We start from the raw sequence: 12,600 nt of genomic DNA on the forward strand, positions 1-12,600 counted from the left end.
AATTTTCACACAAAGAACAAAGCACGTTAATGATTGACTAACGAGACTTTTAAAGTTTTCAGAAAAGGCTTATAAAAGCTTTCTGCAATCTAGGCTCCCCATGTCAAGCACATCAGCAAGTGTGTGTCTTCCAAGGCACACATTTACAAAGAAAAGAGATCAACTTAGGTATGTTGCACCTGTTATAATACGTGCAGTGCTCTGCGCCATGTTTAACATTGGGACTGACAGTACTGGGGATATTTTTGCAGACAGGCAGCCGCACTCGCAGCAGGAACGCTGGATTTCAAACATTTAATTGAAAGGTGAGTTAGTCTATTACTGCGAAACATTATAGACCCTAATCCAGCGTAATGGAATAGATATTTTATCAAACGTCGCGGCATCTAGCAGCTGGTGCACCACTTAACCCAGCCAGTCATTGTTTGGTTACGTACTTTGGACAGACATCGGACGCAGTGGCCGCGTCAGTGTTCCGCGAGAACGGGGATCTGCTCTCACGATTCCTGTCTAGGACGTATGTGTTACCCATGTTGCTTGATAGGATATCGAAAACGTTCTATATGCGAGATATCTTATTCTTCCAAATTTATCATATTTCCAAACAGACAACTTCTCCAGCCTGATGTCCGTGGAACAACTCCCTTGGACATGTCGCAATACCAGCGTATCTTCAGTGTTTACCGCACGCCGGCCATAGGCTACGATAAGTTGGAGTTCAATACGCCCCACCAGAAATCTGGGGAACACGTGCTAGTCATTCACAACGGCCAGGTGCGTGAGCGCTCAACTTTACTTGGGCGAACTTGACGTCTGTAATACATCGTATACATCATCATGCTCAGGGATGGGCAGTATTTGAAATACAAGTATTTGAAATACGTATTTTAAATACTTTGTGTATTTTGCATTTGTATATAATTACAAATTGGATAATGTATTTGACGTGTGTATTTAAATACGAAAACTTGGGTATTTCAAATACAATTGTAATTAAATACAATTTTGGGGGTGAAAATACATCTCTCAAATTTATTGTTACTGTCCAGAGCAGGAAGAAAACTACGTTCTGCACCGAATGCAGTGTCTCTCAATCAAACACAAGCGTTTAGTGACTTTGTGATTACGATGCTAGTTTAGAGCAAGAATAGTGACGAAATCGACGTTCACAGGCAGATTAGCTATATAAGTGCCTGTGACAACTTGTGATGCTTTCGAGCCTGATTTCTATCCATACTTTTGCCTGGAGCATTCTAAATGCGCGGGTCGTCCAGATTTTCGTAACTGGTGCGAGTTGCAACAATAAAAATCTCTAGCTAGTGCTGCGCGTCTTGGTCGTCTCGGTTCTATGTTGGTCTATGCCAAAATGTAATCCACAAAAAAAGCTGCTTGAAGCTCTGCAGTTTTTTCACCTATTACGTCCAAGCTGATTACATTTTTTGTGATTATATCTTATTACGTTACTAGAGCCTCGCACACTAACTCCCGAGTGTGCGATGGAAAATTAAAATGAGATACCCAGAAACCCATTGCAGGTGCCCTGAAGTCGCTGACGCAAATTTTGAGGAATGTATTTGGAAAAGTATTTGGAGGAGACCAAATACATTTGGTTCTATTTGTATCTTGTATTTAAATGCTTTTTGGGGAATGTAATTAGATTTGTAATTAAATACATTTTTGACGAAGTATTTTGTATTTGTATTTCGATACATATTTGCATGTATTTTGCCCATCCCTGATCATGCTGTATGTGAAATATTTTCTAGAGACCATCTGAAGTAACAGAAGCGCTATGGCGATTGCCCGATGCCGCAGTCGAAGAACGGAAATAATCTAAAAGCTGAAACGACAAGTCTTATCGCTCTGGCCATATGTTTCGTTGAGAGTTTGAAAAAGAACTGTCCTTACGGGTAAACTGCATTATTAATTATATTTAACATACACCCACTGACCAATTTCGCAGGATTTTACTTAACAGAGACGCTGAGAGCTTCCTTGTAGCCCCGAAGGTATGAAAGAGTCACGGAGATGCATATCGCGGAACGTACTACAGATATAATAAATAATACAGACCGTAACATGTTGCCACCACGGGCTTTAGGAGAGGCAATAATCACAATCAGTCAATCAATCAATCAATGTTTATTAAAGTGCCCAGGAACAACCAATCGGTCTTAGTGCTGGCACACTGGATGAAAATGAATACATTGAACTCACAAATACAGAAGAACAGTGCACAATACAGTAACTGAATATAACCATACACGACATACACTGAGCTGAATGATAACAAAATACAATTTCTAGGTCTTGTGTACAATGAAGAAAAATTACAGTAATGTAAAAACAAGTTTGAGATGCACGCACAGCTATTAATATACGGAGCAGTAGCACAAGCACAGACTCAACAATGCCTATGCTCGCCGAAATTAATCTTGAAGTGTACCACAAATGCTTATTCATACGCCGGACAGGTCTTCAATAGAAATAGCAAATGCCGTGTAGCACAAGATAAAAATATCGAGTTTCTCAGAGTGCTGGTTATCACCTCAGTCAGTCTAATAATTGGGCTTAAAAGACTAATCTTTTTTTTAAATATAAAAAGGATTGATTCCGAGTAGGCACACGTGGAACCCTAGGGCACGCTTCAGACAAGGGTCTTGGTGAATTAATCGACCCATGCAACATTTTCAACAGAAACAATAGGTCCGCCTTCTGCCGACGCCGATGCAGGCTCAGCAAGTCAACACGCTCTAACGTTGCGTCATAAGTTGAACAATGAACATCGTTTACAAGGTAGGGATGTTTAAAGAGGGATATAAATGTTTTCTGAATTCGTTCGATTTCCAGTGAGTTGGTTTTAGAGGTTCCGTTCCCCGCAACCGAGGCATATTCTAACTATGGCATGCACAATGAGCGGTACAACGTGAGAAACGCAGAAGCATGCTTGAAGTCCCTGGTGGGCTTGCTTTGGGCTTTCTGTAGAGCCAAAGAAAGAAAATTTACCTTAAGTACAAACAAAGTAATGACCTGTCAAAGTTGACCAAAAAGCAACCGGAGTGACGAGTTTTACATGTATTTTAGAAAACAATTAAATTCCTGAAAATATTTGAATACATCAAGGTATCTTTATAATACCTATTAAATGAGGGAGAAAAGATAAAAGGGTGTAGAGAAAACAATAGCGCCAGCAGAGGGTGTCAAACACGCGACCGGCGACGGCAGGCAAAAACACTAGTTTCTGCCACTGCGGCTTCTACGGCTCGTAACTCGAGAACAACAAATCTGGAGAACATGCGGTTTGCGCCCTCCTTCATTTGAGAAATGCCCCCAAAACAATTTTTTTTTCGTGAAAATTAAAAATTAGACCCTTTTAGCCTGCCCGATTTGAGATGAAAACACCGATATGAGATATGAGAATTCCATGAGAAATCACAGTCAAAGTGAAGGCCTAAACACTTTACGGAGCTAACGTAATCAACAGATGTACAATGAAAGCATGAGCAATTGGAGGTGTGAAAAAAAGTTGAGAAGTCAAGCTTACATTTTTTAGAGAGCTGAAAGCAGACAAGCTTTGTTTTTTCAAGCATTTACCCGAAGCCTGTTGGCGAAAAAACAGTGCACTTTTTTAGTGACATTGATATGAAGCATTTTCATTGCGCGCTCGTACACTAGATGTCGAAAAAATATAAGAGCGCCATCGGCTTATTGAAATATTTTGAAAGTTGTGATTGAAGTAGAAATATCATTCACGTAGATGTTAAAAAAAAAATAAGGGAGACAAAATAGAGTCTTTTCGAACTCCGGAAGTTAAGAAAGCGAGGGAGCTGCGTACGGTATTTACTGAAACAACTTGGGTACAATTTATAAAAAAAAAAAAAAAAAAAAAAAACGTTTTAACAATGCATGAAATGGGCCACGAAAGCCCACTCTGCACAGCTTGTCTAAGAGGATGTTATGGTTTGCGGAATCGAACACTTTAGCAACATCGATTCAGAGTGCGCAAACAAACATAATATTGTCAAAGGAAGAGTGTAGAATGTCCGAAAATTCTTCAAGAAGATTAATGGTACCACGGCCAGAGACGAAACCTTATTGGTGTATCGAAAGTATACTGTATTTCACAAGAAACCCAGACATAGCAACACACAGATGCTTTTTTAAGATCTCTGAAATGCAGGACAGTACTGAGATAGGCCTGTAGGATGAAATTTGGTTTCTTACTCCACCCTTCAAGAGTGGAATAACCATAGCCTGCTATAAGTAGTTTGGAACTTCTCCAGTTTCGAGAATGTTATTTATCATGAGAAGGAGAACATTCTTCAAAGAGTCATGATTTCGGCATAAGTCACGCACTGTTATTCCATCGACACCGGCCGACCTAAAGCACTTGAAGGCAAATAGGTAGGTCCTCAGCTCCGACTCTGAAAGAGGTGGAAGAAAAGCGGAATCAGAGATAGTTGAAGCGAAGTGTGCCGAATCCTCATCACTGTCTATCGAGAGTGCGACTGAATTTGCGAAAAAAAAACTTTAACGGTGTTGACAGTAGAGGTCAAGTCCGCCCCAAAATGTTTCTCAACGTCTCAGTCAAGCACTTTTTTCATGTCCACGAAGCTCATTGACAACTGACCAAGTTTTTCTGGAGTCAGCGCGTGCGTTTGCAACCTTTTTAGCATAATAGTTTCTTTTTGCTGGTGGAATAAGGGCATTGAACTTATTTCTTTGTATTGTGTTTTATATTTTGATATTGTCGTTGTTGGAAGAGTGCCGAAACTTCTTCCAAAATTGTTCTTTCTGCGTTATACTATTAAGAATATCTGAAGTAAGCCAAGGCTATAAAAGTTTACGTTTCCTAACATATACAACAGTCATCAATATTCCCGGAAATTTCTAATGATGTCTACAAACATGGAGTACAAGTCCGTGCTGTTAACCGTTTATAGGAATAAATTCCGACCACATTCTTTATTTAGTCGATCAAAAGCATTGAAGTGAACCAGCTCTAAACGAAACGCACTCTCGATATCATAACCTTTTCTGGAGAGAAATACACATTTGCATGCTACAAAATAATGATCTGTAAGCTTTTGTAAAATTACAGCGGAGTGTATAGAAGCATCTGGAGCTCGGACGTTTATATGATCTAATAAGGACGATACAAGTTTTTCATTTAATACTTCTTACCGGGTCGCACTCTGAACGGTAGTTATGATTCCATGCTCGGGCAAGTAGTAATAAATGATCACAAACAGAATTTTTGATCGGTTTGATTGTGTCGATGTTGATATCTCTCACTAAACGTGTGGCAAGTGACAAAAAAAATACAACTAATCAGAGCCCTTTATATCCAACCAAAGGCGCTGTTTCTTTCTTTTTTTTTTTAATGTTCCAAGTTTTCTCCGTCATTTATGTTTTTCTAGGTTGCATCCGTTTTGCAACGGCCACGAGCACGGTGTTGTAATGGCTGATGTTGCGGGCTCGTTGAGTCTGTTCTTCGTTGTCGATATGGAATCTTATTGCAAGCAGCGACGATGACATGAAGGCACCTGGATACTGCTCCTTAACGTGCTTTCCGAGTGGAACACGCTGTGCGCCAACTGTTCCGTAGCGGCTTCCCGTAACGTTGGTCACGTGTCCCCGTAACTTTGGTCACGGGGAGACGCAGACACGAGTCTCGAGTTGTTTTCAGTAACTCAGTTTTAGCGATAGAGGTGACAATTTACCGTGACTGCGAGGTTCTTGTGCTTACGCGCGTCTTCTAAAGATTCCTAAAGTTGTTTTGTTAGGAAAAGATAAGTGTTAGTAATCATAGATATTACTATTACATAAATACTCATATTTGCGCAAGGGCAGAATACATAAATGGGACTTGCGAAATATCAACACATGATTGTTGACCAGAGAGTTGGGTGAATGTGAGTTAACACCGATAGTTTACTCGTATTCAAACACCATGCGAAGGTTGGTGTACCACGTAATGTCTGAATGATCGTTACATACAAAAATCAGCAGTTTCGTCCGAATGTGGTCAACATTTACAGCCGTGCTGGGCTGAGTCAGGCCGATCTTCAAAACAGCCTGAATATTAGCAGTTTTCCTGGCAAGCGTTCAGTTTGCCTTCGGGGACTGAAACATACAGGTGCATCCTTTCGTGGGGGGACTAATGGCTCTGCTCCTGCTTGCTCACCTCTCGGTTATTCTTTGTCGAGTGCAGTTAGTTCACGACTTTTGCACACGGTACCTTGTTTGAAATAGACTCTAACTCGAACCAGATGGTCTGGGAGTTCAGAAGACCAAATACTGCCGTTAGTCCCTTGAAACCATCATTTTCTCAGAGTGTTTTTGGACTTCGGCGCAAAGAGGAATATCGTTTATTAAATTAAAGCAACGTTCTGAAACATTTTCATCCCATCACTATTCGTCAGCCTCGCAGTCACATCGATGTTCGGCCTTCTGAGATGCATAGTTTATTTATGCGGGTCGATAAAACGAGTTTCAATTTCTCAAGTCCGTACAGATCCCTGCAAACGAATCATTTCGCCTTGTCCTTTGCCTGGAAGCTGAGTGCGAGTTTCGTACCACGCAGATGTTCACCTTCAACGCGTACGATGCCCAAGGAGTGCCCCACAACGAAAGCAGGATCCTCACCCAGCTCATTCGAGTCGTGCAGATGTCGCCCGAGAAGGTCGTCGGTGTGGGCATTCTGACGACGGAAGACAGGGACGTCTGGGCGAAGATGCACGCTACTCTTGGCCAGAGTGAGTTTCAAGTCGAATCAAATACTTTTCCGGGAGAATGAATCCTACTCCACCCATCTGCGCTTGACAGCGCGTCGAGAGCACCAAATTCGTCGGTAATACCGCCACAGCCATTACTGGAAAGTGTAACAAAATACTCGAAACGGAGAGCGTGCTGGTAAGGATATTATAAATGATGCAAAGAGCACAAAACTCAAGGACAGACAAGACCATTCTTCCCATTATTTGTAGTAACGAAATACGTTACTCGTTGCTCGCAAATAAAAGGAACGCGTTACGGATCTTCATTACTTCAAAAAAAAAAAGAAAGTCGTTTCCTATACTGTTACGGATAAAGCCAACGCACGGCATTTGTGCGTTACTTTTTACAAATTAAAATTTGTTTTTCGGTGTTACAGGTTTTATGAGCGCTACATTTCAAGAAACAACATACCCATGCAGAAAGCGAGAGTGTTTGCCTAGGAAAAAAAATGTTGCAAAGGTTGGAATGCAAGTGGGATTAGTGCAAGATTTGCTATGACTTTGCCCCTAAAACAGGAAAGTTTGAACTGTAATTGTTAGAGTCTTGGGAAGAATGCGTAAGCAATAGCGTAATTAGGTTTCCCGTTACTCAAAATAAGTAACGTAAGTACGTTATATATTTTGAAGAAGTGACGAGCACGTTAGCACATAACTGAAAAAAATAGCGCGTTACCCATAACGCCGTCACATGTAGGGTGTTACCGCCGACACTGCCAACAACGTAAGGCACTAGACTCACCCTCGGAAGCAGCAGAACCCTTGGAACCGTCACATCTAAGCACACTCTCCCACATACCCTTCGGAATAAATTTTAATTGTCTCGATCTGGCTGAAAAACCCAGAAGAGCACATGAGTGTACATTCCGTGCAACGCATCCGAAACCACCCAAAGCACCCTGTAACCGAGCGTCAGAAATCATAACGCACGCACAATACGCGCGCACACCGCATTTGTCACAATGATCGATGCAAGCTTAAGTTTTCTTTGTGTATAGATACCAAAAAAAATAAAACGCTTATTTTTTAAAAATGCTTCTAAAACAGTGCCATGAAGGCTACACTAACCGGGTATATGTATGTTACCTGTGAGTTCACGGAGAAATTAGACCGAGGTTATTCATCTCATCCTCATTGCCAAAACAAAAAAATGTGGTGTCCTCAAGGACATGGCAGAGAAAAAGGACAGGACCAGTCCAGTCAACGTTCCAAATCAGACTGTATGTTCATCGACAAAGACAAAATGAAGCAGTGTAATCCACTTATAACGATACCAGATATAACGATATATCGCTTATAGCGATCAAATTTTTTAGATTTGTCAATTCTCCCATCGCCCCTATGTAAAAATAAACCATATATAACGATAGAATTATCGGCGACATATCGGATACAACGATAGAATTCTGGCCGCCCAGAAGGTGCTTATCACGAAAAATTTGCCTGGAAATTTGAGAAAAATTAAAATACTTGAAGCGAACGACATGAAAACTAGTAAAAATATCAAAAACCGGTCGGCGTGGAAAGATCCGCTAGGTGACGCGAGGCGCCGCCCGATTTAAAAAGTTCAGCCTCATCCTTCGGAACTAAGTGCTATCGTCATCGCAATCGCTGAAGGGAGGAGAGAAAGAGCTTGCTTGGCCGCCGCCGCGCAACGCTTCCTAGTTTTCCCCCGTTTCCGCACGTTCGTACGTTCGTGAGGTAAAAATGGCGCCGACTAAGCGCAAAGCGATATCTCTGGAGGTGTGCACGCAAAAGGACTGCCGCCAGCGTACGCGCAACAACTGGAAGCAATGCACACGGCAATTGTCAAACTTCAGCTCAAGCAAGCGCAAATTTCCGACTTTTTTAAGCATGCTTAAATTATTTTATAGTCATTTTCGTACCTTTTAATAAAGCCTTCGGTTTTCTTTGCCTCGGCTCGCGTTGTACGACCTGATTCACTCATCGCCCGTAAGTAACTTCTCTTTGTGTTTTTTTTTGTCGGTCCAGATATAACGATAATCGGCTATAACGATTGGATTTTGCGGTTTTCTCAATATCGTTATAAGTGGACTGCACTGTACAGATCATTTGGTGGCGATGATAATGTTTACATATGTTGCAAACACAACCCAGCTACACAAACAAGAACACAACAAAAATTCAGGGGGTTTGTTATGTTACCCGCAAAACGACTTCAAGGCGAAAGCCCAAGCGCCGATGCATTAAAGACATACACCCCTCTCAACGTGCTGAGTCATCCCTCTCAATGTGCTGAGTCATCATCTTAATTTGCTTAGGGCCGGTTGCACCAACGCCGCTTACCTTAACCCAAAGCGGCACTTTCCTAAGCCGGCTTAGCGCCCTAAACCGAGCTCAGGTAAGCACAAGTTTAAATTCCGGTTGCACCAACGTCAAGCCGGCTTTACAGACGCGCCCCTAGCTAAACGCTGGATTTACGTAGGGAATATAGGGACAAACAGAGCGAACTAAGGAACGCTCAGAGAAACGAATACGATTAACGAAAAGGAATCACGTAATGTTTAAAAAAACTGCTGTATTAGTCGTCGGCGTCTGCTTTTCGGTGAGTAACAAATTAAAGGTCTCCTAATTCAGTCATTTTTTCGTTTAACTTTCAATAACAGAAGTCAAAGCTTCAAATAAACTCGAATGCTCTTTACATCTGTGATTGTGTGTTTAATATCGGTTGATAACAGGATATTTTGACAGTGGTAGTAGTTTTCGTGCTCACCTTTTGAGGTGAAGGACCCATTGGGGACTCTACTCGCTACATCGCTGAAGACAAAACATCATCGATATAAGTAGGCAGGTAAGATGACTACTAAAATCAAGTCAAGCCTGAGACCGATGAAGTTCAAAACAGTGACGAACTCGCCACGGCAGCTGCGAAAATGCCCGGAAATCGTCGAACAGAAGTCGTCGAGAGGTCAGGTCACGAGACCTTGCATCGGCGGTACTCGTTGCTATCAGCAAGGTGACAGAACTGCACTGTACCGTCGTTGAACATCCGCTGCAGCCTCAAACGGACTTCAGTTTCACACTGTCGAGTTCAGAAAAAAAAACAAAAACAAAAAAAACTCCCACTAGGACATTACATCGTGCCGATAAGAACAGTCGTCTCTTCGCATCGCCAGCCCCAGCCTGCCCCGATACAGCAATGAACGAATCTAGCATAGTAGTCGTTACGATTTGTCGTCGCCACGAATGATAGATATAAAGCAAAATATTCCTACAAATCGCGATCACCAAAAAAGTTACGGTTATGGAACGATATAGTTTTCTGAAGCCAAGATTCTACTCGCGAGATAAGAAAAATTCACTGAAGATTGTCTCAAAACTCAGAAAACGAAAGAAATTGAATTTTCATTGTTTTATTGCTTAAAAGCGCCGCAATCTAATGCGAACGGCAGAGGTGTCGACAATCAGCTGATCGCCGAGATTATGTACTGCCACTATTCAAAGGCGCTGATCGAATTGAACGATACGCGCTGCAAGTGTAAATAAACAAGGTGGTGAATAACAATACGTTACGGTTATGCGAAAATTAGTAAGTACATACGAATAAGCTCGTTGACAGAAGAACCAACGGGAAGACAGACGTGAGCCCCGTGAGCCCCACAGCTCCGTACGTATCTCGGTTAGGGCTAACACGCCCTGAGAGTGGAGAGCCAACTTGAAAACAGGGGTTGATAAACACTTAACGCGACAATATTTTGCACCCTTGTCACAATCGAAGGTCATTTTGTCGAGACTTTCACGCTGATGTAGCCTATTACACTTCGCACAACCAATTTCGTCCACCGCGTCGACCGCGACAAACCAGCCGCCATGTTTTTAATCCAGGATTAAGAAACAACCAAAAGCAAAGCGCCCAATGTTGAGCGCTCAAGTTAAGCGTAGTTTAGTGCTAGGTTTAGCGATAAGCGAGTTTGGTGCAACCGAACGAAACCAAAACTAAGCTTAACTTCCCGGCTAAGCTCCGCTTTGCGCTAAGCGACGTTGGTGCAACCGGCCCTTAGTCATTCACTTAATTCAGTTAGTCATCTACTTAATTCACTTTAATTCCTTTTAATTCACAGTAATTCCTCTTAATTCACTTCAATTCATCTTAATTAGCTTTGTCGTCCTTTTTAATTTGCTTTGATTACTCTTACTTGTTTTTTAATTCCTTCTAATTCACTTTAATTCATCTTAATTGACATTGATTCCTCTTAATTCACTTTGATCCCTCTTAATTCGCTTTGTCATCCTTTTTAATTGCATTGCCTCCTATTCCCCTCAGGGGTCACGTAAAGGTTTTGGTACCATCCGTGTCGCCGACATGTTTTTCCTTAAGAACTTTGAAAGTTGACTGATCGATGAGACATATAAAACTTTCGTCTTAATATTACCAACATTTTTGGTGTATTAACTTATTAATTTATGATTGGACGCGTTATGCCGCCCAGGCGGTTTAAAACTCAGTCACTATCGGAACATAGATCAATTTACATGATGGACTTTATGTCATGTATTGATAAACACGCTACCCTGACGTCAGCAACATGACGTCATCGCCCTGATAGCGGCGACTACATAAAGACAGTACGTAACGAATAAATATTCTTGTTGTTCGATTCGCTCCGACATGAGTCTGCTCTCTGTATCTCGGCCACGATAGAACAACTGGCAACGAAGATGGTATTTCACGGAGGCATCGGCATCCGCGGCAGCTCGGCCCAACGGCCAGTCAAATAACAACGCAGCATCGCGGAAGCGAGGAGCAAGCGTCACGGAAACGACGGAGGACGGAGAGGGCAAGATCAACGGAACAGATAAGTGCACTATTTCGATCGACATTATGTCAACGCCTCATCCTCAGCAACGCCTAGGAGGCATGCCTGAGTTCAACCCAAGGAGCGACAACATTAGGTCGTACTTCGAGAGGCATGGAAATTCTGTTGACATTAACGAAGTACCCGCGGCGAAAAAGCTGAAGTTGTTCTTGAACGTGGTGGGTGGTCAGGCTTACGAGGAGCTCAAGAAAATTCTAGTTCCACAGAAGCCCACCGACAAAACTTTCGAGGAAGTGCGGGAGTTGCCAGAAGACCACTTCAGTCCGGAGTATTCCGTAATTGCCGAACGCTGCAAATTCAACAGGGGAATGCAACAAGAAGGTGAAAGCGTGAAGGATTTTATGACAGAATTGAAGCACCTAGCACGGAACTGTGAAATCAAGGAATTTATGATTGAAGCTTTGAGAGACCGCCTGGTAGCAGGCTTACGCGATGAAGAGACCCAGAGAACATCGTTTGCTACGGAGGGTCTGACTTTTGAAGGCGCATCTGAAATACCTATTGAAAAGGAACTCGCATCGCGGCAAACCAGCGAGCTGCTTAAAGTAGAAGCGAGACCAACAGAAGTTAACGTTATCAGCGGCAGCACATGCGGAAAACGCACGCGTCACGATCAAAGAACAAAGAAAAAGAAAACAAGCGGGAAACGCACACGTCACGATTAAAGAAGGAAGGCGCATCAAAGACGAATCGTGGTTGTTATCGCTGTGGGAAAGGACACGCGCCTGACCGATGCTGGTATCGAAATACGAAATGCCGTGCGTGCGCAAAGACAGCACATTTGGAAGCAATGTGCCAAGAGAAGAACCGGCGTCCGATAAACTATGTTGATACGTCAGACGATGACTCCGAAACATCGCAAGTTTATCACGTCGTGTTTTGTGCAGCAAGCGACAAGCGTGGGTACAAGGTTCCCGTAAACATTGAAGGGAAGCCGATCTCTATGTTGCTGGACACGGACGCAGAAGTTACGCTGATTCCTGAAA

At 42.4% G+C, this 12,600-nt stretch overlaps 1 protein-coding gene across 1 annotated transcript; it reads left to right on the top strand.

The window, feature by feature from the left end:
• Positions 1 to 651: 651 nt before the first annotated feature.
• Positions 652 to 12,376, top strand: LOC115318079. Its single transcript, XM_040220291.3, has 4 exons — positions 652 to 774; positions 6,587 to 6,758; positions 6,869 to 6,915; positions 11,440 to 12,376. The coding sequence occupies exons 1-4, from the start codon at positions 652 to 654 to the stop codon at positions 12,277 to 12,279; spliced, it is 1,182 nt and encodes a 393-aa protein (XP_040076225.3). The 3' UTR covers positions 12,280 to 12,376.
• Positions 12,377 to 12,600: the final 224 nt, after the last annotated feature.

Source organism: Ixodes scapularis, unplaced genomic scaffold (genome assembly GCF_016920785.2).
Source record: "Ixodes scapularis isolate PalLabHiFi unplaced genomic scaffold, ASM1692078v2 ptg001264l_1___fragment_4___debris__unscaffolded, whole genome shotgun sequence".
In the NCBI taxonomy this organism is placed as follows: Eukaryota; Metazoa; Arthropoda; class Arachnida; order Ixodida; family Ixodidae; genus Ixodes; species Ixodes scapularis.

What these genes read in the sequence shown, in the direction of transcription:
- LOC115318079 (XM_040220291.3), top strand. Translation starts at nt 652, where the DNA reads ATGTCGCAATACCAGCGTATCTTCAGTGTTTACCGCACGCCGGCCATA. An exon ending in GCACGCTACTCTTGGCCAGA is followed by an intron (nt 6,759 to 6,868) that starts GTGAGTTTCAAG and finishes ATACCGCCACAG; the next exon opens with CCATTACTGGAAAGTGTAAC. An exon ending in TCGAAACGGAGAGCGTGCTG is followed by an intron (nt 6,916 to 11,439) that starts GTAAGGATATTA and finishes CGGCCACGATAG; the next exon opens with AACAACTGGCAACGAAGATG.